Source organism: Pteropus alecto, unplaced genomic scaffold (genome assembly GCF_000325575.1).
Source record: "Pteropus alecto unplaced genomic scaffold, ASM32557v1 scaffold68, whole genome shotgun sequence".
NCBI lineage: Eukaryota > Metazoa > Chordata > Mammalia > Chiroptera > Pteropodidae > Pteropus > Pteropus alecto.
In genome coordinates, this window is record NW_006441386.1 from 164,075 (window position 1) to 189,941 (window position 25,867).

Sequence of the window (25,867 nt, forward strand, 5' to 3'; positions counted from 1 at the left end):
TACAATAACAGAATACAGACATTCTACAATATACTTTCCACAGTACCCAATGAATAATCAAAATTACTAAATGTAAAGAAGCAGGAAAAAAATGTATTCATAGCCAAAAAACACAATTATTGAAAAGACCCACACAATGAGAATACTGGAATTGTCAGACACATACTATAAAATAACTACTATGAATCTGCTTAAGAATATACATAGAAAGGTGGATATAATAAATAAAGTGATGGATAATTTTGGAATAGGTATAAAAATTCCAAAAGCAAAAGGAAACTCGAATGGGAAAATACAATATCTGAAATAAAACAATTCTTCAATGAGACAGTTTTTCTTCCAGCATCATAAATCACACATTCAACCTTCCCACATATAATTAGAAACTGCAAAAAATAAATATACAATGATCTGAAGAACTGGAGAGTGAACAAAAGTGGGCAGATACTGAAGGGGAGACCAAACTTAGAAGAAGAGATGGCATGATGCGTTTCTATCTAGATAAATTTTAGTATTTATCTATAAATTTTTGAGTATAAGTCAAAGGAAGTGTCACACAAGACATCAAATATTCTAATACAAATCTCCTAGTCTTTTTTGCATGAAGGACCAAAGGAAAGAATTTAGGGAAACCACAGTGGCTGGAGAATAAGAGTAGAATCTCAGTAAGAAGATAAGAAGAGAGAAGGGTCTCAAATTCTGTATATGTACTATATGAAAGTTTCAGGCTGAACCCTAAAGCAGAATGTATGAAAATGGTTATTAACAGTTCAGTTATAGGTCAAAAAAACTTAACTGATATTTGAGCTCCCATACAAGAGACATATTTCCTTTTGAGACAAAACAAGGTAATTGCCTGCTAAATCAACATTCTTTGGAAGAATATAGAATCTTGAAACTGAAGTGTAATATTTAAATATTCATGTTATAGTCTAAAATTACTTGATATTGGGTCTCAAAACAATCAGTGAAAATGACCTACGTGTTAGAATTGCTGAGAGAGATTTTAAAGCAGCTATTATAAATATACTTAAGGATGTAAAGGACAGTATGCATGCAATGAGTTAAAAGACAAAAATCCCAGGAGAGAAATAAAAACTATAAAATTAAAATTTGACTTTCCATGGTGAACACGATACAATATACATATGATGTATTATTGAATTGTACACTTGTAACCTATATAATCTTATTAACCAATGTGACCCCAATAAATGTAATTAAAAAAATAGAAATCAAAGAAGTAGAAAGTATACCCTTATAAAAGTAAATAGGCCCAATTGGGAAGAGGAAGATAGCGGACTAGGTAAAAGCAGGGTTCGCCTCCTCCCAGGTCCACATTGAAATTGCAACCAAATTATAAAATAATCAACGTGGAGAATCACCTGAAGCCCAGCTGATCATAACATGTAATTCTGATAATATAAAGAAGGAGCCACAAAGAAGCCAGTAGGAGGGCCAAAATCCTGAATCTAGCTGGACCCGCACCCATTGGTGGTGGAGGATCACTGAGAGGGAGAGCAAGGCTGCAGAGGCTTCCCTGAAGGAGAGGGGATTCCAGGCCTCATTCGGAGGGAGAGGAGTTTCCTTTAACTCTAATTGTCAAAACAAAAGGGGATTCCGGCCATCTGGGTGAGACAAAAGTAGACTGAAACTCTAGATGCCCCTTTGAAGGGCCCATGCACAGACTTTCTGACCTGTGGACACTCACCCAGGACACCAGTGGTGGCTCAGAGGCTTGTGCGGGGTTCATACTGAGAAAGTCTGCATTACCTGGCACTAGAACGAGGGCTGGACAGGCAGCCACCATTGTTCTTTAGTCTGGCTCCTCTGCGGGGCAGTCTACAGGCCACTCCAGCTTGACTGCAGAACTCTCCCACAGGGCCATTAGGAAGTGTTGGCCTGTGGAGATCAGCCCACCCCACCCAACCTGCAGATTGCCTGGGCTTTTGTTACTGGATGGCTGCCAGGCCCTGTACCAGGTCAGAGCCAAACATTCACAGCTGGTAGCCAACACTGTGAACTCACCATTTGGAGGCAGTTTCAGGCAGATCACTGCTGTCAACATGAACTTGAGAGGATCTTGGGGATCTCTGGGTTACACTCAGAGAGCAGCTGGTCTTGCTGTGATCTGGGACTTCCGTGTGAACGGTTACGCAAGTTGCAGCAAGGATGTATTGATCTGAAGGCCATTATCTCCCTGAGGCCCCATCCCACCCCATCCAACCCACAAATTGCCCCAGGTGGACTGACCCACTGACACTAAACCACCATGGCCCTGTCCCCTCCCCACCTTCTCCCAATCCACACAGGCAACAAACTTTGGCTATCACAGAGCTGGCACTGTATGGAAATCAGTTTCAGAGAGACCTTTGCTGCCTGCAAGAGTTGCAATATTGTGTGTGGGAATCACAGGAATCTGTGGTACTGCCTCAGATGGCAGTTCTCACTGTGATCTGTGACTACAGCAGGAAAGCCTGGGCACAGAAGTTGAAGCAAAACTAAGATTGTATTGGCCTGATGGCCCTTGTCTCCCTGAGATCCCACTTCAACCAAGCCACAAAGTGCCTACAGCACATTGACAGGCAGCCTCCCCTGCCCTGCTTGTCTCTGGAGTTGTGTATCCTTCACAGGCAACAGATCTTAGCTAGTACAGTGAGCGTATTTTGGGGAAAACAGTTGTGGGCAGACCACTGCTATCTGTCCAAGCTGCAATATCTCCTGAGGGGATCGCAAGGGTCTGTGAGACTGCCCCAGACAGCTGCTTGTCTCCAGGAGATCTGTGATAACTGAAGGAATGTGCAGACAGAAATTGCAGAAAACTGAGGCTATTGGTCAGATGGCCCCTGATTCCCTGAGCTTTTGTCCCATCCAATAAACAAAGTGCCCACCACACATTGATAAGCAGCTGCCCCTGCCCAGGGGTGGTGCATTTGGGCCTGAGGTGGGCAGCAGCTGGCCTTACTATGATTGGAAAATTATACAGGGAGTCACAAAGACAGTGCTGCCATGTAAACTGACACTGCAGTGGCATGGGGAAATTTACTCAATAGTTCCAGGTGATTCCCAGGGTCCATGCACTACCCTACATGCATATCACTCAGAGGCTCTTTCAGTTTCAGAGTTTTACAGACAACTGACAGGCAGTGTCAGGCCTTGAGGAGAACTCGTCCCTCTGATAACTGCCCTACATCAGGACAGGGGATAACTAGACCATGCCTGTAGCGTTGTCTATTCCACTTACCTATAGATCCGGCATAGGCAATAATCATCTGCAGATCGCTTTGTAGTTCCCACCAGGTAGCCCTGAGAAATCAAAAACAGCGCCTGACCTTGGCATACAGTGGAGTTCCTCCAAAGGGGCCACAAAACCAATGCGTCCAGAGGCTGGCACTAGACCACAATAGAGCAAATCCTGGTACAAAGGGTATTTGCAACAAGTACACAAGCCTGCTAAGGCAAATTCCACTCAATTGGGTCATCCCCCACACAGCAATTCTTACTCTGTGGGTATAGCCAATTCCCACAATTAGTCAATCTCAGCATTAATCCCATCCACGGATGTGCTAACAACAATAAGGCTTTAGCTACAACAGAAGATCACACACAATCCACACAAAGATCATGTCCAGAGTCCCTGGCAAAAGAGATCAGGGAGAATGTGCCACTGGGCCACACAAGACACCTTCCAATTTAGGACATCTGGCCAAGGCTGAGAGATGAAACAAATATTCCTGACACATAGAAATGAACACAGAGAGGCTAATAAAATGAAAAAACAAAGAAACATACCACAAATGAAATGACAGGAAGAAACTCCAGAAAATAAACATAATTAAATAAAGGCAAGCAACCTACCAGAGACAGAGTTCAAAATAATGATTATAAGGATGCTCAACGAACTTAGGGGAGAAATGGATGAGCACATCGAGAACCTCAACAGAGACAGAGCAAGCATTAAAAAGGATATAGAAACCATAAAAAACAGACAGAAATGAAGAATACAATAACTGAAATGAAGAATATATTAGAAGGATTTGAGAGTAGATTGGGTGAAGCAGAAGACTGAATCAACAAACTGGAAGACGAGGTAGCAAAATATACCCAATAAAAACAACAAAAAAGGAAAAAGAATTTTAAAAAATAAAGATAGTTTAAGAGACCTCTGGGACAACATGAAGCATAGTAATATCCAGATCATAGGAGTACCCAAAGGAGAAGAGCAAGAGAAAGGGATTGAGAATCTATTTGGAAAAATAATGACAGAATAATTCCCGAATCTGGGAAAGAAATTAGACATACAAGTTCAGGAAGCAAAAGGAGTCAAACAAGAGGAATTCAAACAGACCCACACCAAGACATATCATAATTAAAATGCCAAAAGACAAAGAGAGAATCCTAAAAGAAGCAAGAGAAAGGCAGTGAGTTACTTACAAGGGTACCCCCATAAGACCATCTGCTGATTTCTCAATAGAAACTTTGCAGGCCAGAAGGGACTGGCAAGAAATATTCAAAGTTATGAAAAACAAGAATCTACAACCATGAAAACTCTACCTAGCAAGGCTCTCCATTAAAATGGAAAGTGAGATAAAGAGTTTCTCAAATAGGTAAAAGTTTAAGGAATTCATCACCAACAAGCCAGTATTAAAAGAAATGTTAAAGGGACTTCTGTAAAAAGAGAAGAGGTAAAAAAAGAAAAAAGAAAACACAAATATGAATAATAAAATGGCAGTAACTATGTACCTATCACTAATCACTTTAAATATAAAAGGTTAATGCGCCAATAAAAAGACATAGGGTAGCCAAATGGATAAGAAAACAAGACCCATGCACATGCTGTCTACAAGAGACCCACTTGAGATCAAATGACACACACAGACTAAAAGTAAAGGGATGGAAAATGATATTTCATGCAAATGGAAATTTAAAAAAAAAAAACTTATATGCACCCAACATAGGAGCACCTACATACTTAAAGCAATTATTAACTGACATAAAAGGAGAGATCAGTAGTAATACACTCATAGTAGGAGACTTTACCCCATTGACACCAATAGACAGATCTTCCAGGAAAAGAATCAACTAGGAACAATGGGCCTAAAAGACACACTAGAACGTATGGATTTAATAGATATTTTCAGAGCATTTTATCCCAAAGCAGCAAAATATACATTTTTCTCAAGTTCATAGGGAACTTTTTCAAGGATAGACCATATGTTAAGACACAAATCAAGTCAAAATAAATTTAAGAAGATTGAAATCATATCAACCGTCTTCTCTGATCACAATGGTATGAAATTAGATATCAACTACAAGAAAAAAACTAGAAAATACACAAACACATAGAGGCTAAATAACATGCTACTAAACAATGGATGGGTTATCAATGAGATCAAGGAAAAAATCAAAAGATGCCTAGAGACAAATGAAAATGAAAACATAAAAACTCATAATCTATAGGACACAGCAAAAACAGTCCTAAGAGGGAAATTCATAGCAATACAGGCCTACCTCAAAAAAGAAGAAAAAGTTCAAATAAACAATCTAACCTTACAATTAAAACAACTAGAAAAAGAACAGCAAACAAAGCCAAAAGTGAATAGAATGAAGAAAATAATAAAGATCAGAGCAGAAATAAAATAGAGTCTAGAAAAACAATACAAAAGATTAATGAAACTGAGAGCTGGTTCTTTGAACAAATGAACAATATTGACAGACCCTTAACTAGACTGATCAAGGAAAAAAAGAGAGAGGACTCAAATAGATAAAATAAGAAATGAAAGAGGAGAAATAACTATGGACTCCATGCTAAACAAGGGATCATAATAAATATGAAGAGCAATTATATGCCAACAAATTGGACAATCTGGAAGATGGATACATTCCTAGAAACATACAATATCCTAAATCTGAGTCAAGAAAAAACGAAAATCTGAGCTCAATGATTACCACCAGTGAAATTGAACCACTAATTAAAAACCTCACAAAAAATAAAGTCCTGGACCAGATGGCTTCATAGACAAATTTTACTAAACATTCAAAGAAGAATTAACACCTATTCTTCACAAACTATTCCAAAACATTCAAGAAGAGTGAAGGCTCCCTAATTCCTTTTGAGGCCACCATTACCTTGATTCAAAAACCACATAAAAACATTACCAAAAAAGAAAACTATAGGCCAATATCTCTTATGAATATTGATGCTAAAATCCTCAACAAAATATTAGTAAATTAAATTCAGCAATATATTAAAAAATCATGCACCATGATCAAGTTGGATTTATTCCTGGGATGCAAGGTTGGTTCTATATCTGCAAATCAATTAAGTGATATACCACATTAACAAATAGATAAAAATCATATGATCATATCAATAGATTCAGAAAAAGCATTTGACAAAATCCAGCATCCATTTATGATAAAAACTCTCGGCAAAGTAGGAATAGAGGGAACATATCTCAACATACTAAAGGCCATATATGACAAACCTATAGCAAACATCATACTCAATGGGGAAAGGCTAAAAGCATTTTCCTTAAAATCAAGAATAAGACAAGGATACCCACTTTCACTACTCCTCTTCAACATTGTATTGGAAGTCCTAGCCACAACAATAAGACAAGAAAGAGAAATAAAAGATATTTGAATTGGAAAGGAAGAATAAAACTCTACTTATTTGCCTATGACATAATATTATATATAGAGAACCCTAAAGATTCCACCAAAAAAACTGTTAGAACTGATCAATGAATTCAGTAAAGTAGCAGATTACAAAATAAATATACAGAAGTCAGTGGCATTTTTATATGCTAATGATGAACTTTCAGAAAGAGAAATTAAGAAAACAATCCCATTTACAATTGCATTGAAAACAATAAAATACCTGGGATTCAAATTAACCAAAGAGGATAAAAGTTGTTCTCAGAAAATTATGTCATTGAAAAAAGAAATTGAAGAAGATACAAATAGTAGAAGCATATACTGTGTTCATGGATAGGAAGAATCTACATCACTAAAATGGCTATACATTTTATATCTATAAATTTATAAATTTAATGCTATCCCTATCAACATACCAATGGCATTTTTTGAAGAGCTAAAACAAATAATCTTAAAATTTACATGGAACCATAAAAGATCTCGAATAACCACGGCAATCTTAAGAAAGAAGAACAACTTTGGAGGTATCACACTACCTGATATCAAAATACACTATAAGGCTACAGTAATCAAAACAGCATGGTACTGTCATAAAAACAGATACAATGATAAATGAAACAAAGTAGAGAGCCCAGAAATAAATCCACACCTATATGTTCACTTAATATATGACAAAGAAAGCAAGAATACATAATGGGGTAAAGACAGTCTCTTCAATAAATGGTGTTGGAAAAAAAATTGTACAGATACATGCAAAAAAAAAAAAACTGGACCACCTTTTCACACCATGTACAAGAATAGACTCAAAATGGATTAAGGACTTAAATGTAAGACCTGAAACCATAAAACTTCTAGAAGAAAACATAGTCAGTAATCTTCTGATATTTCTACTAGTATTTTATTTTCAGACATATGTCCTCAGGCAAGGGAAACAAAAGAAAGAATAAACAAATGAGACTACATCAAACTAAAAAGATTTTGCACAGCAAAGGAAATCATCAACCAAACAAAAAGACAACGGACTAAATGGGAGAATATATTCACTTATGATACATCTGATAAGAGGTTAATATCCAAAATATATTTAAAAACGCGTACAACTCAATGACAAAAAAACAAATAATCCTATTAAAAATGATAAGAAAACCTGAACATACATTTCTCCAAAGAGGAAATATAGATGGCCAATAGACATATGAAAAGATGCTCAAGGTCACTAATCATCAGAGAAATACAAATTAAAAACACAATAAGATATTTCCTCACACCTGTCCAAATAGCTATCGTCAATAAATCAAAGAAGACCATGAGTTGGTGAAGACGTGGAGAAAAGGGAACTCTCATACACTGTTGGTGGGATTGCAAATTGGTACAGTCATTATGGAAAACAGTCTGGAGGTCTCTCAAAAAATTAAAAAAGGATATACCTTTTGACCCCACAATTGCACTTCTGGGTATTTATCCAAAGAAAACCAATACAATAATTCATAAAGATCTATGCATCCCTATGTTCAGTACAGCTCTATTCACAATAGCCAAGATATGGAAACAACCTAAATGCCCATTAACAGCTGATTGAATAAAGAAGTTATGGTTTATATATACAATGGAATATTACTCAGCCATTAAAAAAAATAAAATTCTACCATTTGCAATGACATGGATGGACCTAGAGGTAGTTATGCTTAGTGAAATAAGTCAGACAGAGAAAGTTAATACCATATGATTTCACTTACATGAAAAAGCTAAGGAACAAAAAGAGCAAACTAATCAAAACAGATTCACAAATGTAGTGACAATTTGGTGATGGACAGAGGAGAGGAGAGTTTGAGGGGCTAGGAGAATGGGGTGAAGGGTTAAAGAATTACAAATTAGTAGTTGATAGATGGTCACAGGGATGGGGAGCATGGCATACGGAATGCGGTTAGCATTAATGTATTGGCTAGGTGGAGAGCCAGAGGAGAGAAGAGCAATTAGGAGGATCATTTTATAAACTATATAAATGTCTAACCAATGTACTGCATACTTGAAACTAATAAAATAAAATTAAGAAAAAAAAATCAAATCATATCAAGCATATTTTCCAATTACAATGGCACGAAACTAGAAATCATTTACGAGAAAAATCTGAAATATACACATAGAGATGAAGGCTAAATAACCTGCTATTAAACAATGAATGGGTTAACAATGTGATCAAGGAAGAAATCAAAAGATACCTAGAGACAAATAAAAATGAAAACACAACAACTCAAAATCCATGGGACACAGTGAAAGCAGTTTTATGAGGTAAATTCACAGCAATACAAACCTACCTTAAAAAAAACTCTCAAATAAATAATCTAATCTTACTCCTTAAAAAATGAAAAAGGGCAACAAACAAAGCACAAAGTGAGTAGAAGAAAATAATAAATCAGAGCAGAAAGAAAAAAAATGGAGTCTAAAATAAACAATACAAAAGATTAACAAAGCCAAGAGCTGGTTCTTTGAAAATAAAAACAAAATCAATAAACCTTTAAGTAGAAAAGAAAAAGAAAAGAAAAGAGAAGACCCAAGTAAATAAAATCAAAAATGAAAGAGAAGTGACAACTGATTCCACAGAAATACAAAAAATTATTTTAAAAAATATTACAAGCAATTATATGCCAACATACTGGACATCCTGGAAGAAATGGATGAATTCCTAGAAACATACAATCATCTAAGACTGAATCAAGAAGAAACAGGAAATCTGAATAGACTGATTACTACTAATGAAATCAAACCAAAGTAATCAAAAAACTCCTAAAAATCAAAAGTCCTGAACCAAATTTCTTCATAAGTGATTTTACCAAACACTCAAAAAAGAATTAACACCATTCTTCCCAAACTACTCCAAAAAACTCAAGAAGATGAAAAGCTCCCACGCTCATTTTACAAGGCCGCCATTACCCTGATCCCAAAACTAGACAAAGACATTACACAAAAAAAAATTATAGGCCAATGTCCCTGATGAACATAGATGCAAAAAATCTTCAACAAAACATTAGCAAATGAATTCAGTAATACATTAAAAAGGTTATACTTCATGATCAAGTAGGATTTATCCATGGATTGCACGGTTGGTTCAATAGCCACAAATTAATTAATGTGATATACCACATTAACAATCTGAAACATAAAAATCATATAATTCTAGGTGGAGAGCCAGAAGAGAGAAAGAGAAATTAGGGGGATCATTTTTATAAACTATATAAATGTCTAACTAATGTACTGTATATTTGAAACTAATAAAATAAAATTTTAAAAAAATTCTCCACAGAAAACAATAACCTCAAGCTTATGCTTTGTTAGTAGAAAATGGAGTATTTAAACTCCAAATTTCTAGTGGCTGTGTCAAAAAATAGTTCAGTCATGCACATACAATTATAATATATGTAAAACACAATATCATAAAGTAAACACATGCTAACAAATAAGCTTGTCTTCATAAGTAATGCTTTAATTTTCTGACATATAGAGGAACTCACATTTAATAAATTTACTTCAACAAAAAAAATCATATAATTATGTCAATAGATGCAGAAAAAACTTTTAACAAAATCCAGCATAAGTTTATCATTAAAACTCTCAGCAAAGTGGGAATAGAGGGTACATACCTCATCATAATAGAGGCCATGTATGACAAACCCACAGCTAACATTATACTCAATGGTGAAAAGCTAAAAGCATTTTTCTTAGATCAGGAACATGGATGTCCACTCTCACTATTTTTATTCAACACAGTGTTGGAAGTTCTAGCCACAGCAACCAGACTAGAAAAAGAAATAAAAATCATCTAAATTGGAAAAGAAGAAGTAAAACCATCATTATTTGCAGATGACATATACTATATAGAGAGAACTTTAAAGATTCCAATTAAAAAATAATTGTTGGAACTGATTAAAAAATTCAGTAAAGTAGCAGGATACACACAATTAATATCCAGAAACTGGCTGCGGTTTTATACAACTACAATAAACTATAAGAAAGAGAAATTAAGAAAATAATCTTATTTACAATTGCATTGAAGAAATACCAAGGAATAAATTTAACCAAGGAGGAAAAGACCCGTACACAGAAAATTGTAAGTCATTAAAGAGAGAAATTGAAGAAGATGCAAATAAAGGGAATCATAACCATGCTCATGGATAGGAAGAATCAACATCATTAAAATTTTTAAACCACCCAAGAAATCTATAGATTCAATGCAATCCCTATCAAAATGCCAATGGCATTTTTCACAGAACTAGAACAAATAACCCTAATATTTATATGGAACCAGAAAGGGCCCAAAGAGCCATGGCAAACTTGAGAAAAAAGAACAAAGTTGGAGGTATCATGCTACCTATATCAAACTATACTACAAGGCTATAGTAATCAAAACAGCATGATACTGGCCAAAAAACAGATACACAAATCAATGGAACAGAATAGAGAGCCCAGAAATAAATCCATGACTATATGGTCATTTAATCTATGACAAAGGTTACAAGAATATATAATAAGGTAAAGACAGTTTATTCAATAAATAATGTTGGGAAAATCGAAGATATGCATGCAAAAAAAAATGAGACTGGATCACCTTCTTACACCACATATAAGAATAAACTCAAAATGCATTAAGGACTTAAATGTAAGACCTGAAACCATAAAACTAGAAGAAAACTTAGGCAGTAAACCCTCTGACATTCCTTTTACTAAGTTTTTCTGATACATCTCCTCAAGCAAGGAAAACAAGCAGAAAAGAAAAATAAATAAATGGGACTACATTAAACCAAAAAGGTTTTGCACAGCAAAGGAGACCATCAACCAAATGAAAAAACAACTTACGGAATGAGAGAAAATATTTGCCAATGATACATCCAATAAAAGGTTAATATCCAAATGTAAAAAGAACTGCTACAACTCAACACTAAAAGAAACAAACCATCCAATTAAAAATGGGAAAATGATCTAAATAGGCATTTCTCTAAAAAGAACATACAGATGGTCATAGACTTATGAAAAGAGGTTCAACATCACTAATTATCAGAGAAATGCAAATTAAGACTACAATTAGATATTACCTCACACCTGTCAGAATGGCTATCATCAATAAATCCAAAAACAATAAGTGTTGGTGAGGATATGGAGAAAAGGGAAACCTGATACATTATTGGTGGGATTGCAAATTGGTACAGCCACTATAGAAAACAGTATGGAGGTTCCTCAAAAAATTATAAATAGACATACTTATGACCCAGGATTCTGTTTCTGGGAATTTATCTCAAAAAATCTAAAATACTAATTTGAAAATATATATGCACCCCTATGTTCACTCCAGCACTATTTACAACAGCCAAGATATGACAGCAACCTACATGTCCATCAATAGACAATCGGATAAAGATGATATGGTACAATAGAATATTAGCCATTAAAAAATGAAATCTTACCATTTGCAACAATATGGATAGACCTACAGGGTATCATGCTAAGTGAAATTAGTCAGACAGAAAAAGAAAACTGTCATGTGATCTCACTTATATGTCGGATCTGAAGAACAAAATAAACACATGAACAAAACAGAAACAGACTCATAGATACAGAGCACAAACTGGTGATTCTCAGATGGGAGGAGTTAAGAAGCCTGGGTGAAAACGGTGAAGGAATTAAGAAGTATAATTTGGTAATTACGAACAGTTATAGAGATGTAAAATACAGCATAGAGAATATAGTCATTAATATTGTTAATAACTATGTATAGTGCCACGTGCATACTAGATTTATTGGAGGGATCACTTCATAAAATATATAGATGTCTTACCACTATGCTGTACACTTGAAGCTAATATAAAATAATATTGAATGTCAACTCTAATTAAAAATTGAATTTTTTAATTAAAATATATAACAAAGTACTTTTTTAAAAAGTCCATTAAAATAACAACAAACTAAAAATACATAGGAATTAAATTAATAAAAGATATGTAAGGTATTTATACTGAAAACTCTAGTTTGATGAGAGCATAAAAGATACAACTAAGTAAATGAAAATATAGATTATGTTTATACATTGAAAAATCATAATATTAAGATGTCCTTTTCTCCCCATATAAAAAGATTCAAATGCAAACCTAAAAGCACAGGAAAATCTGTTTTAATGGCACCTACTAGCTAAATGTTGTATATGTAAGCATCGACATTAAGTGTGGGATTACTGTTCTTCCATTCCAAGTTTATATTTTCTTTCTACCACATCCTAGATCACTCTGCTGTGGGGCTCTTATTTGAATTCAGTAATAAAAGTAAAATAGATTTACTGTGTCATGTTTTTAGCATAAAAACTGCTGGTGGGACTGCAAATTAGTACAGCCACTACGGAAAACAGTATGGAGCTTCCTCAAAAAACTAAGAATTGATCTACCATATGATCCAGCAATCTCTCTATTGGGTATTTACCCCAAGGACTTGAAAACCCATATGCAAAAAGATATTTGCACATCGATGTTCATAGCAGCATTATTCACAGTGGCCAGGACGTGGAAGCAACCGAAGTGTCCTACAATAGATGATTGGCTAAAGAAGCTGCAATACATCTGTACGATGGAATATTACTCAGCCATAAGAACAGATGAAATACTGCCATTTGCAACAATATGGATGGACCTCGAATAATCATGCTAAGTCAAATAAGCCAGACAGAAAAAGTTGAAAATCACATGATATCACTTATGTGTGGGATATAAATCTAAAAGCAACAATTGAGCAGGACAAACAAACAGAGACTCATGGACATGGACTGTAGACTAGTGGTTACCAGAGGGTAGGGGATGGGGGAAGAAGGGGAAGGTAGACAAGGTTAATGGGGTCAAATATAGGGGGATAAAGGGGATCAAATATATGGTAGCTGAAGGAAACTGGATTGATTGGTAAACACAATAGAATATACAGATGTCAAATTATAATGTACACCTGAAAATTATATAATTGCATTAAACAATGTAACCCCAATAAACTTAATTTAAAAAGGCAAAAAAATAATAGTTTGAATAAAGTGGTCAAAAATCAAAATTATTTAAAATCTTATCTTCATAAAGAAAGCATTGAATTGGCAGTTCTAAATAAAAGCATGCTCCAAATACTTTTTAAAAACATTCTTTGCACAGAAAATAAAATGATGCTATTTTCTTTCCATAGCAATCTAATGTGATAGATACATTAGATGTAAGAACATCTGTATTAAATTGATAATATCATTATAATTATTATCAGAATTAACTTAATCTTCTCATGTCAAAAGAAGGCAGTAAGGCCCAAACAGGCTCTCAATAGTTGTTGGTGAATGAACAGTGAGTGAATGGTAGGGATAGGACTTGAGCCCTAAATACCAGATATCAACCACAGATTAATTGATAGGAATTCCATATTTAAAGAGAGCATATTTAGCATATTAAACTGAAAATATAATCAAATAAGAAATAAGAAAAAATATCCAAATCCTTACTATTTGTGCTTTCAGAAGATAGGGTTTTATATATGTGGTAAATTCTGAGTTCTCTACTTTTGAAGGGAACATTCTGATCCACATTATCTGAAGATTATTTTAATGTAACAATAATAGATTTGGACACTCCACTATCCACTCTGGCCTAGACGTCCTTGCAACATATTTTTCTCAATTTTTAATCTGTAATTTAGGGAGGTATCAGATCAAAGTACTTTGTACATCAATAGAACAAAATATAGCCCATCATCTTATCAAGAATAGACTAGAAACCTTGGCCTCATTAGCACCCAGTTCTCACCACAAAACAAACATAGAAAGCAGGGATTTCCAAAGTATCATCACTATTACTTAACAAATGCCTTCTAATAAACCAAAAGTTTTTTTCTTAAAGTATTTATTTTTATAAAATGCCAGTATCTATGTAGAAAACAAATATTTCGGATTCTACTAATTTGGAATTTGTAAGCATTCAAATCTTGTTCTTAAATTCACCTTTTTACCATCTACAAATACAGCAAATTAAGAAGTAAACAAGGTAGGTGTATAAATATATAAGGTTTAATCGACTATGAAAGAATTACTTCATATGTAGTCACAAGAAACTTAGGTGATAAAAATAGATTATTTTAATCCCTGATAGCAAGTACACACAGATTACATGTAGCAAATGAGATAATGTACATAAATTCATAGGCTATAAACTATAAAAACCTCTATACGGTCTGACAATCCCTGATATTTAACCTGTACTCACTGAACTCTGTTTTCTAGTGGAACTGAAAAAAGTTATCTGAATAAGAAATTCACTAGTCATTGTGAGCCTTTGGGACAGTCACTTTTGTCTGTTTTTTTGTTTGTTTGTTTTTAGTTTTTTGTTTTTTGTAAAATGAGATCATTTGACTAGGTGAGCTTAAAATTCTTTCATACTCTAATATTCTTTTAGTCGAGTCTTATTTATGAAGAGCCTACAATTTTAATGAGAATAAAAGCCATGCAGAAATTTTAAAATTTTTGTTAATATTGTACCAAGTACCTAAATTATAGAAAAGTCAATGAATAATATAGGAACTTGATAGATGACTATGGTGTGGAGTAAAGGATAGATGAAGGATAGATGACTGTGGTGTGGAGTAAAGATAATTCAAAAAGACTGCAGTTTGCAATGACATGGATGGACCTAGAGGTTATTATGCTGAGTGAAATAAGTCAGATAGAGAAAGATAAATACCGTATGATTTCACTTATATGCAGAATCTAAGGAAAGAAAAGAACAAACTAATTGAAAACTGACTCATAAATATAGAGGACAATCTGGTGATGGCTAGAGGGGAGAGGAGTAGAAGGGCTGAGAGAAAGTGTGAAGGGTTAAAGAAGTACAAATTAGTAATTTGAGATGGTCATGGGAATGGGGAGCACAGCATAGGGAATGCAGTCAGCAGTAATGTAATGGCTATGGGTAGAGGAAAGAGAATAATCAGGGAGATCATTTCTAAAATATACTGTATACTTGAAACTAATAATAAAGTTAAATTAAAAAAAGATTCTTGAAGACAGGATAATATTTGTATGGAGGGGGTAAGTATTATGAACAGGAGATAAATATGGCAATGTGCTTAGAGGTAGAATTATAGACTATGTACCCTTGCACAGTAAGGAACTTGCACACATAAAGAGAAAGATTTAAATTGGGAAACTGAAGGAGGGAAAATTAAAAAGATAAAAATAACCCTAACAATAGAGTTTTAGTATGAGACTAAGAAATATTTAAATGGTAATGAACAGTGTCTGAGACTCTTGAGCCAGGGAATGTAGAAGAAAGAAGCATTTCAAAAATAAGGATTTAGTATTTGATAGACAGTCATGGGGATGGGGAGCACAGCATAGAGAATTCAGCTAGCATTATATGTTGGCTAGGTAGAGAACCAGAGGAGAGAAAGAGCAATTAGGGGACCGTTTTATAAACTATATAAATGTGTAACCAATGTACTATATACTTTAAACTAATAAAATTTTTAAAAAATGATTAAGGAATTGGTATGCAAAGTGACCTGGAGAGGAAAGCGGAGCTAGAATATGAGTTGTGGAGCCATTTTCTTAATAAAAGTAATGATGATAACATTACTGGTGAGAATGAAAAAAAAGAGAGAGAGATGAGAGAAGTTCTGAAATAATCAAAATAACTTGAAAACGAACCAAATACTATGATAAGTAATGAGAAAATCAGAAGAGAAAGCTAGTATTTTTATGTGTAAGAGGAAAATAAGTTTGAGTTTTGAAATTTTAATTTTAAGGAACGTGTAGAAATACCCTGAAGGCAGTTAGATACATTTGAGAACAGTGGAGGCTTGAAGGCAGATAAAGAACAAAGGCCCAAGAATGACACACGGAAAATGCCCACTTTTAGGAGGTGAAGAGATAAGCCTAAAGAAGAGATGATGAATGACCACACAGGGAGACAGAAAAAAAATCAACATAGAATATATTATGAAAATGTTATACAGGTGAGAAAACTAGATGAAATCTAAAAGAATTAAACATAGTATGTTGCATTTACAACCCACAGCTGAATGGCAAATGAAATTTAATAAAAGCACAAAGAGAAAAGAACTAGAAACTTAGTTGATTGTAAATGTAAAGATTTGATATCGTAATATAATTTCAGAGAAAAATCTATGGTGATTAGTGTATCCAGATAAAAGATGGGCAGTCTGAACTTATCTCTGTTGGTTGAATCTTTCTTGGAAATACGTCTTTAACTCTAAGAAGGACACTATAACTCTGTACATCAGTCCACATTTTGAATAGTTCCTGGTACAGTGTTGGTGCTCATTAAATAGCCTGGAAGAAATTTGGCAAGACAGGGAGGGAGGAAAAGAGGAAGAAAGAATGAGAGGAAAAGAGGGAGAGAAAGAGAGGAGAGAGAGAAATGAAGGAGGGAACATAAAAGAGAGTGACTAGGCTAATAACAGAACTTAAGTTAAAACAATGTGAGAAAAGAGCAGATCTTAAAAGTTCTCATCACAACATAAAAAGAAATTATAACCACAATTATAACAAATGTTAATCAATCTTACTGTGGTGATCATTTTGCAATATATACATATATAAAATCACTTTGTTGTGCACCTAAAACTAATACAATATTATGTCCATTATGTCTCAATTTTTTAAAGATTCAGAGAAAACTGAATATTTTAAATATGAGCGAAATAATCATTCCAGAGAAATAGACCTGAAAACACAAAAAAACTGTCACATAAAAAAGGTATTGCATTTGTTTTGTGGTGTTCAATGGAATGGCAAAAGGAGGACAAGTTCCAAGGGTCTAATATTATACAATATATGAAAAGGATTTCATATTAAAGTTATCCGAAAATTAAATGGGTCTATTTAAGCCTAGAATTCCAATATAGGAGAGAGATTAAAAAAAAAACAAAAAACAAAAAACAGGCATCCTCACATATTAATAGTTGGAGTATAAATTGGCATATCTTTGTAGAGTGATTTGATCATTGTTATCAAATATAAAATTGCATATCCTTTCTGATGCAGCAGTTTCATTTCTACGAAAATATTCCAACATGTACATAAAAAGGTATATAGGAGGATATTCAATGCAGAGTTGTACCAAGTAGCAGAATAAAAAAGAAAAAAAAAACAAATTATTGAAGAAAGTACATTCATAACAGCAAAAGTACAGAGCAATTAAAAAGAGTAAGGTTTATCTGGATGTCCTGATGTGAAAAATTGTCCAAAGATTGGTTCTTGTTGGTTTAAAAACAACAGTGATAAAAAATTTTCTCTCTTCTACTGTTTGAAATTTTCTTTCAATAATGTGAGAACGTTATTTTTAATATTTAAAAGAGAAAATAAATGAAGTTGCCAATTGTAAAAGTTTCAACAAAAGGTTAGAAAATTACTTGCTAAAAGGTCTGTAGCAAGCGTTTTTTATATCAGATTAATATTTGACCAACTGGCCTTTAGGATCTCTCCTAATTCTAAAATTTTATGATTTTAATGTCATGTAAACAAAGAAGCACTCACCATGATTTAATGCAGAAGAGGGGTCAAAGATAATATGAAATAGGCATAAGGTTTAGTCACTGAGACACAGAAAAGCAGTGAAGATGAAAGGCAGATCAAGTATGATTTTAAAGGTGTGGCTGATAAAACAACAACAACAACAACAATAACAACAAAGGCTGAATAAGCCATTCCTTCCAGAGGAGTAACAATGAGAAGGGTAAGAGAAAAAATATGGTAGTTTCATGGTTCGAACTAAGATATAGAAAAACATGCATGTCTGGAGGAAAAGAAAACACCTAAAAGAAAACCTGTAGTTATTAAGACATAAGTGATCACTATTTAACATAGCTCAATACTCATGAATATATTTGATATTTTGGTCAAAAAGAATTCTAAAGCCCAGTTTTTACCCATTCAGACATACTATTCTTTCAGTATATATTTTTATGTTAATTACTGTATGTTTTCTCTAGTACAGAGGCTCATCTTAAAATGGAACTTGGTTCAATCTCTCACTCAGTAAAGTGATAAACAAGCAGCCACTCAACCATTTCCAAAAATAACTTCATTTAAAAGTTATTTTTATCCGTATATAAAGCTCCACAAACATATTCATCAAAATAGCACTATTCTTGTTACCTAATGGAAGATCCTGGAGTTTTAATTTGTTATTTTTTGGTGTTAAATAGTAATAATCTTTCACACTACTAAAGAGATCTGCAGACTCAGAAAACATGCAACAGTCACTTAAACCATCATTGATATTTAATTCTAACTAGTATAAAAGTTAATTCATGTCCAAGCATAACAAACATAAGCCTTTATCATTTAGATTTATCTCAGTTTACTCAGTCAATATTTTGAAACTACACAATCTTGTCAAAGTACAAAAATAAAGAGTTCTATTTGAAAGATATACTCAACTATATCTTCATCATCAGGTATCTGTGTGGGCATACACATTGGCTTTTCTGCCATGCCAGACTGAAAGAGCTGAAAACAAAGAATAAAACTCTTTTAAAAATTATTTTAAAAACCTATATTCCTACAATATAATTTAGATCAATAAGAGAGTCTAATATAGACATTGTCCCAGGTTTTGGCTTTCAGTCAACACTATTATTGATCTGTTTTAAATCATGGCAGTTTTGTTAGAACAGGCTTCTTTGTAATATATAATACTAAACATAATGTAGAAAATTACATTTAACAATAAACATGCCAAAAGCATCTAAAGAAAGGTAAATTCCCTTTTGAAATCAAGAAGACAAAGAACCTTCTTCTTTAAGGGACTCTCTGAGCATGAGAAGGGAAATGGGGAATTTTGCTTTAAAAAGTGCTTAAAAAAAAAACAGGAAGACACTTATAAGTACTTACCTTTCCAGAGTAAATTACCAGGGGAGACTAGGGTATTAGAGTGTACTTACTGAAAGAGAATTAGGAAAGCAGAGCTTATAAAATCTAAACAAATTTGTTAGACACTATACTAATGATAGTTGTCATTTATCAAGTACTTATTATGCACCTAGCATTGTGCTAAGTGCCTGAGTGCTTTATCTCCTTTAGTCCTCTGGTAAATAAAGACACATTTTTTTCATTGATGTGCAAGGTGAGAAAATTCAGATTCAGAAAAATTAAGTAACTTACCTGCCTGAGATTTCAGCTATGCAGGAGACACAGGTCTAAACTGACTCCAAAACTGGTGTTCTATTTGTGGACCAAATAGTCACTGTGTTTGCAACTGTTTGGTACAAGGGAGGAGAGATACAAGAGAGCATGTTGTGCTGATTTATAAGCAGAACTGACTTAGAAGGACATGCTACCCTACTTTTGAGTACAGCACAAAAATACTCAGAAAATGAGGCATGTTTTAAGAGAAAATATTATAGATGGGTATAACAGAGAAAAGCAAATAAATTAAAGAATTGCTCTGCATGCTATGGTTTCTCTATTTGCTATATCCTGAGGATTATTCCACTTTAGTATACAGATTAATCTCACTTTTCTCTAATGGTATTCTCTAATACAGATCATGCTCTGTTCTATGGTATGGTTTACTCTAGTCTAGTGTACATAAAGTTGCTATATTATTTAGAACATTAACAGTGAGTATCTCAGTGATTTCCAGTCTTAAAATGCAATCAACAATTTACTACAATAAACATTTAAACCACTGAAAAAGGATTGCTTCTTGACTTCTTATATTTATCTTCTCTCAGAATGGAAAGTTACTATAACTTCAAGAGTCTCAAGTTTCAGTTATGCAGATTAAAAAGTTCTAGAGATCTAACATACAACATGGTGACTATAGTTAATAACACTATATTGTATACTTGAAATTTTCTAAGAGTAGATCTCAACTGTTCTTACCCCACCAACACACACACACAAAATGGTAACTATGTGAAGTGATGGATATGTGAATTAGTTTGATGTGGTAATCATTTCACAATGTATATGCATATCAAAACATTACATTGTCTACCCTAAACATGTATAATTTTTATTTTTCAATTATATCTCAATAAAGCTGGAGAAATTTTTAAAAAGAGTATCTCTGTATAAATGCTGACTTTTTGGCAAGTCTACAGAAGATGGTTTGAAAATTAGTGCTACAAGTTATCTAGTATTTAAAAACCTAATTAATGGTGCTTTAAACGAATAGAAGTTTGCTTCTTTCATAATTCTAGAGCAAAAGCTCTCAGAGTATAGTCCCTGGGTCCATGGGGGTCCCTGAGACTCTTTCAGGGAGTCCATAAAGTCAAATTTTTTCTAATAATACTAAGGTAATTTGCTTTTCTCATTGTGTTGACATTTGCACTGATAGTTCAAAAGCAATGGTGGATAAAACAGCTTCTACTTTATTCAAGGCAGTTGTACCAAATGTATTATTAGTCATTGTGTTAGTCATTTCTTACATTCACAGCAAAAAGTAAAAGGTGAATATCCACAAAACATTTATACTATATACAAGTGTGATGGCTGTCTTGAGTAAAACAAGTTATGTGATTGTGAGAAATTATAACTTCTTTTTTCACAGAACACCAACTTTTTAATTAAATTTATGGGGATGAAGTTGGTTAATAATAGTAAATAGATTTCAAGTGTACAATTCAATAATACATCACATGTATATTGCATTGTGTGTTTACCACCCAAAGTTAAATTTACTTCCAACACCATGTGTTTGACCTCCTTTACCCTTATCTACTTCCCCTGCTCCCTTCTTTCCCTCTGGTAACCACTAAACTGTTGTGTCTATGAGTCTCTTGTCTGTTTGTCTTGTTCATTTGTCGCTTTCAGTTTTATATCCCACATATGAATGAAATCATATGGTTCTCAACTTTTTCTGACTTATCTCACTTATCATGATAATCTCAAGATCCATCCATGTTGTCACAATTGGCAGTATTTCATCTTTTCTAATGGCTGAGTAATATCCCATTGTATATATGTACCATATCTTCTTTATCCAATCATCTATCGAAGGGCATTTGGGGGTTTTTTTTTCCATGTCTTGGCCACTGTGAATAATGCTGCAATGAACCCTATTTTGATTGCAAAAACACTGACACACTAGTTTTTCAGGCTTGGTTATTTCTAAGACAGTATGCTTTGTAACACGAAAAAAACTGAAAATATATGTTGTTAATGGTAATATTTGAGCTTGAAAGTTTGTAGAGAACTTGTATCCATCATTATGATCTTAACAGCTTCCTAATACTGACAAACTCTCCCCCACAAGATTGGTAGTGCTATTAACAAATGAATTTTTGATATTGTATAATGAAATATGGCAGCATTAAACAGACTTGAGTTTCCCAACCTCAACATTATTAACATCTAGAGCTGTGTGATTCTTTGTTTTGGAGGGCCATTCTCTGTGTAATAAGATGTTTAACAGCATCTCTGGCCTCTACATAGTAGATGTCAGTAGCAACTCCCCAGTGCGACAACTAAACCTGTTTCTGGATATTGCCAAATATTTCCTGGAGGGTAAAATCACCCCCAGGTAAGAATCAGTGTTAGATAACTCAGTAAACAGATATTTTCCAAATGACCAATGTGTCACATTATAAAATCATTCATGAGCTCAAAATTCATTTGTGGAGTGAGCTAGACCCACAGATTTTAATATTATAAAACAAAAAATATGTAAATATGGTTTCAGAGTCTATGTTGCAACAAATCTTGTTAAGTTTTGATGGAGTTTTAAAGAATATTCACAATTATGTGGGAACAGATTTGTTTTTCCAAATGTATATCCATATGAAGCCGGATTTTCTTCAGAAACATCAACCAAAACATTTTTCAAGAGATTGAAAACAGAGGCAGATATAAGTATCCAGCTGTCCTTTTTCTTTTTACTTTTTTATTCTGTTAAAATGTACATAAAATTTACCATTAGGCTCAGTGACATTCATTACATTCACATTGTTATGTGACTATCACCACCATCATCTTCAGAACTCTTAGCATCTACAGCCATGCCACCTGCCTGATTTCGTCTGATATTGGAAGCTAAGCAGGGTCAGGCCTGGTTAGTACTTGGATGAAAGACCACCTAGGAATACCAGGTTCTCTAGGCATTAAACAAACAAACAAACAACTCTTAGCATCGTCTCAAACTAACATTCTTATTTTCATTAAATAGTAACTGGCTATCCCCCTTCCTGGCTCCAGTCCCTGAAAACCACTGTACTTTCTGTCAATGTTGGAATTTGACTACTCTAGGTATCTCATATAAGTAAAATCATATAATATTTGTCCTTTTGTAACTGAATTATTTCACTTGGCATAATGTCTTCAAGGTTCATCCATGTTGTAGTATATATCAGAATTTCCTTCCTTTTTTATGGCTGAATGATATTCCATAGTATGTATATACCAAATTTTGCTTATCCATTTATCTGTCAATGAACACTGAGTTTCTTTTGCTTTGGGGCTATTGTGAATAATGTTGCATTGAATGTGGAAATGGAAATATCTCCCCAAGACCCTCCTTTCAGTCCTTTGGGGTACATACCTAGAAGTGAAATTGCTGTATCATATTATAATTCCATGTTCAATTTTTTGAGAAACCTCTAAACTATTTTCCATAGCAGCTGCACCATTTTATATTTCCGCAATAAAGCAGGGTTACAAAATTCCTCCATCTTGTTGCTAATACTTGTAATTTCTATTTTTTTAAATAGTAGCCATTCTAGTGAGTATGAAGTGGTAGCTCATTTGGTTTTGATTTTCATTTCCTTAATAATTAGTGATGTTAAACATCTTTTCATGTACTTAAAGACCATTTGTATACCTTGTTTGAAGAAATGTCTACTTACGTCCTTTGCTCATTTTTTAATCCGGTTGTCTATTTATTCATTGTTGAATTACAGAAGTTCTATATACTCTGGATAATAACTATCATATGTATAATTTAGAGATATTTTCCCCATTTTGTGGATTGTCTTTTTACTCTATTAATAGTGTCCTTTGATGTACAAAAGTGTTAAATATTAATGAAGTACTATTTATCTATTTTTCTTTTGCTTCTTGTGCTTTTAAAGTCATATGCAAAAAAATCACTGCCAAGAATATATCATGAAGTTTCACTCCTATATTTTCTTCTAAGGTTTTATCATTTTACCTCTCACATTTAGGTCTTTGATCCACTTTGAGTTAACGTTTTTGTATGGTATAAAGTTAGGACAAAACTTCATTCTTTTGCATGTAAATTTCCTGCTTTCCCAACACTGTTCATTGAAAAATCTGTCCTTTTCCCATTGAATGTTCTTGGCAACCTAGTTGAAAATAATTTGATTTACATAGGTGATGGTTTATTTCTGGGCTTCCTATTCTATTTCATTGGTCTGTGTGTCTGTCCTTACACCAATATGACACTATTTTAATTACTGAGCTTTGTAGTAATTTCGATATCAGGAAATATGAGACCTCCAACTTCATCTTTTTTTTAAAAAAAAAAAAGCATTTTGGTTCTTCAGGGTCTTTTGAGACTCCCTATACTTTTAGGATTAATTATCTTATTTATGGAAAAATTTTGTTAGGATTTTGATAGAGATTATATTTAATTTGTAGGTCATTTTGTATAGTATTTACATCTTAACATTATTAAGTCTTTCAATTCATAAACACAGGACGTCTCTCAATTTACTTGTCTACTTTCATTTCTTTCATGAGCTTTCTTTTATTAAGCCAAAAATGTAAGCGATTTGAAAAAATATAATTCTTCTAACCAATGTTTAATAAATAAATTTATTGTTAATAAAACTACATTATCATTAATAAGAAAATAGCTTATTATTATGTTAAAAATATTTTAAAATTTCTATTTTAATATCTAATAATGTAAATATTTATAGATATAATCTGTATAAAGAATCTCTTTCGAATCATGGGAAACATGGCAGGGTGAGAGACGTCCCTAGATCTCTCTCCTTGAAACAACAATAAGCTGAACATTTAAAACTCAACAAAAAACACCCAAATTGCACACCAGCATGTCTGAGCATTGGATTTGTGCATAAGAACTAACACAGGTCAAAACCCCGGGTGTCAGGTGGTGGATTGAGAGAAATAAAGAAGCTGCCTCTTGCAGCCCTGGGAGCTAATTGCAGGAGGAAAGGGAGGAGTGAAGGTATGGTGACTTCCCTAACTGCCCTAATGGAAGTGCTGTGACTTCTACCCAGCCAGCAGCAGGGCCTAGTTATCAGGACAGAAAGCAGAGAAGCAGGACAGGACTGCAGAGAAACAACAGTTGATTTTGCCAGCCCAGTTGCAAAATCAAGAATGAGCTGCAGTCTCTAACTCCCAACCCAAGGGCCCCTCCTCCCCATACCCTCCAAGACCAAACACTGCGGATCCCTAAGGGAATCTCAGCAAACGCTGACAAGGCTGAAGGTACCTCTTGCAGCCTCTGGAGATCCCTACAGGAGGAGGGAGAAGAGAGAATGTGCAGTGACTTCCCTGAACAGCCCTGGCTGGAAGTGCTGTGACTTCTACGCAGCAGGAAGCAGAGCCCAGTCATCAGGGCAGAAAGCAGTAAAGCAGGATGAGACCGCAGAGAAACAACAGCTGATTTTTACCAGCCCACAGTTACAAAACCGAGGCTGAGCCACAGCATCCAACTCCGAACCCAAAAGGCCCCTCCCTCCATATCCTCTGAGACCAATCACCGCGGAACCCCAGGTGAATCTAAGCAAATGCTACCGAAACTGTTGCTAACACTGACAGTGACAGAAACCAAGAGTAGCGAGTGTGATTAAATATCTACAAAAAGGGTGGTTCAATAGAGTAGTGGTAGCATCTCTGCTTTACGCTCTGAAGGTCCTAGGTTCGTACCCCAGTGGAGCCATGAGCCATACCCCAGAAGTGCCAGGCCCTGGGTGCAACAGAAGGGGTTGCGCCAGGTGCACCAGTCCCCCTGGGTGAGCCAGGCCCTGGGTGTGCCAACCCCAGGATGCAGCAGGCCCTAGGTGCACAGGCTCCCGGGTGCGCCAAGACCCCTGGGTATGCCAAGTCCCGGGTGAGCCAGGCCCCTGGTGTGAGACAGGAGCATGTGGGACGAGACACCCCGCCTTCAGAGATTCAGTTCTTAAGGGGAGAAGGCAACATTTGTAGGTCAGGAGTGGAAGTGGCGCTGGGGGTGGTGTTTGAAAGAGGAGA

At 34.5% G+C, this 25,867-nt stretch overlaps 1 protein-coding gene across 1 annotated transcript in view; it reads right to left on the reverse strand.

Moving 5' to 3' along the window:
* The window catches only part of SEPT14 (septin 14), a 117,450-nt gene extending 97,545 nt beyond the window's left edge, over positions 1–19,905 (reverse strand). Inside the window, exons 1-2 of the mRNA XM_006918497.1 lie at positions 19,840–19,905; positions 19,121–19,189 (exon numbers count right to left, since the gene is read on the reverse strand). Coding sequence (XP_006918559.1) covers positions 19,121–19,174 — 54 coding nt within the window. The 5' untranslated portion in view covers positions 19,175–19,189; positions 19,840–19,905. The remainder of the gene's footprint in view (positions 1–19,120; positions 19,190–19,839) is intronic.
* Positions 19,906–25,867: the final 5,962 nt, after the last annotated feature.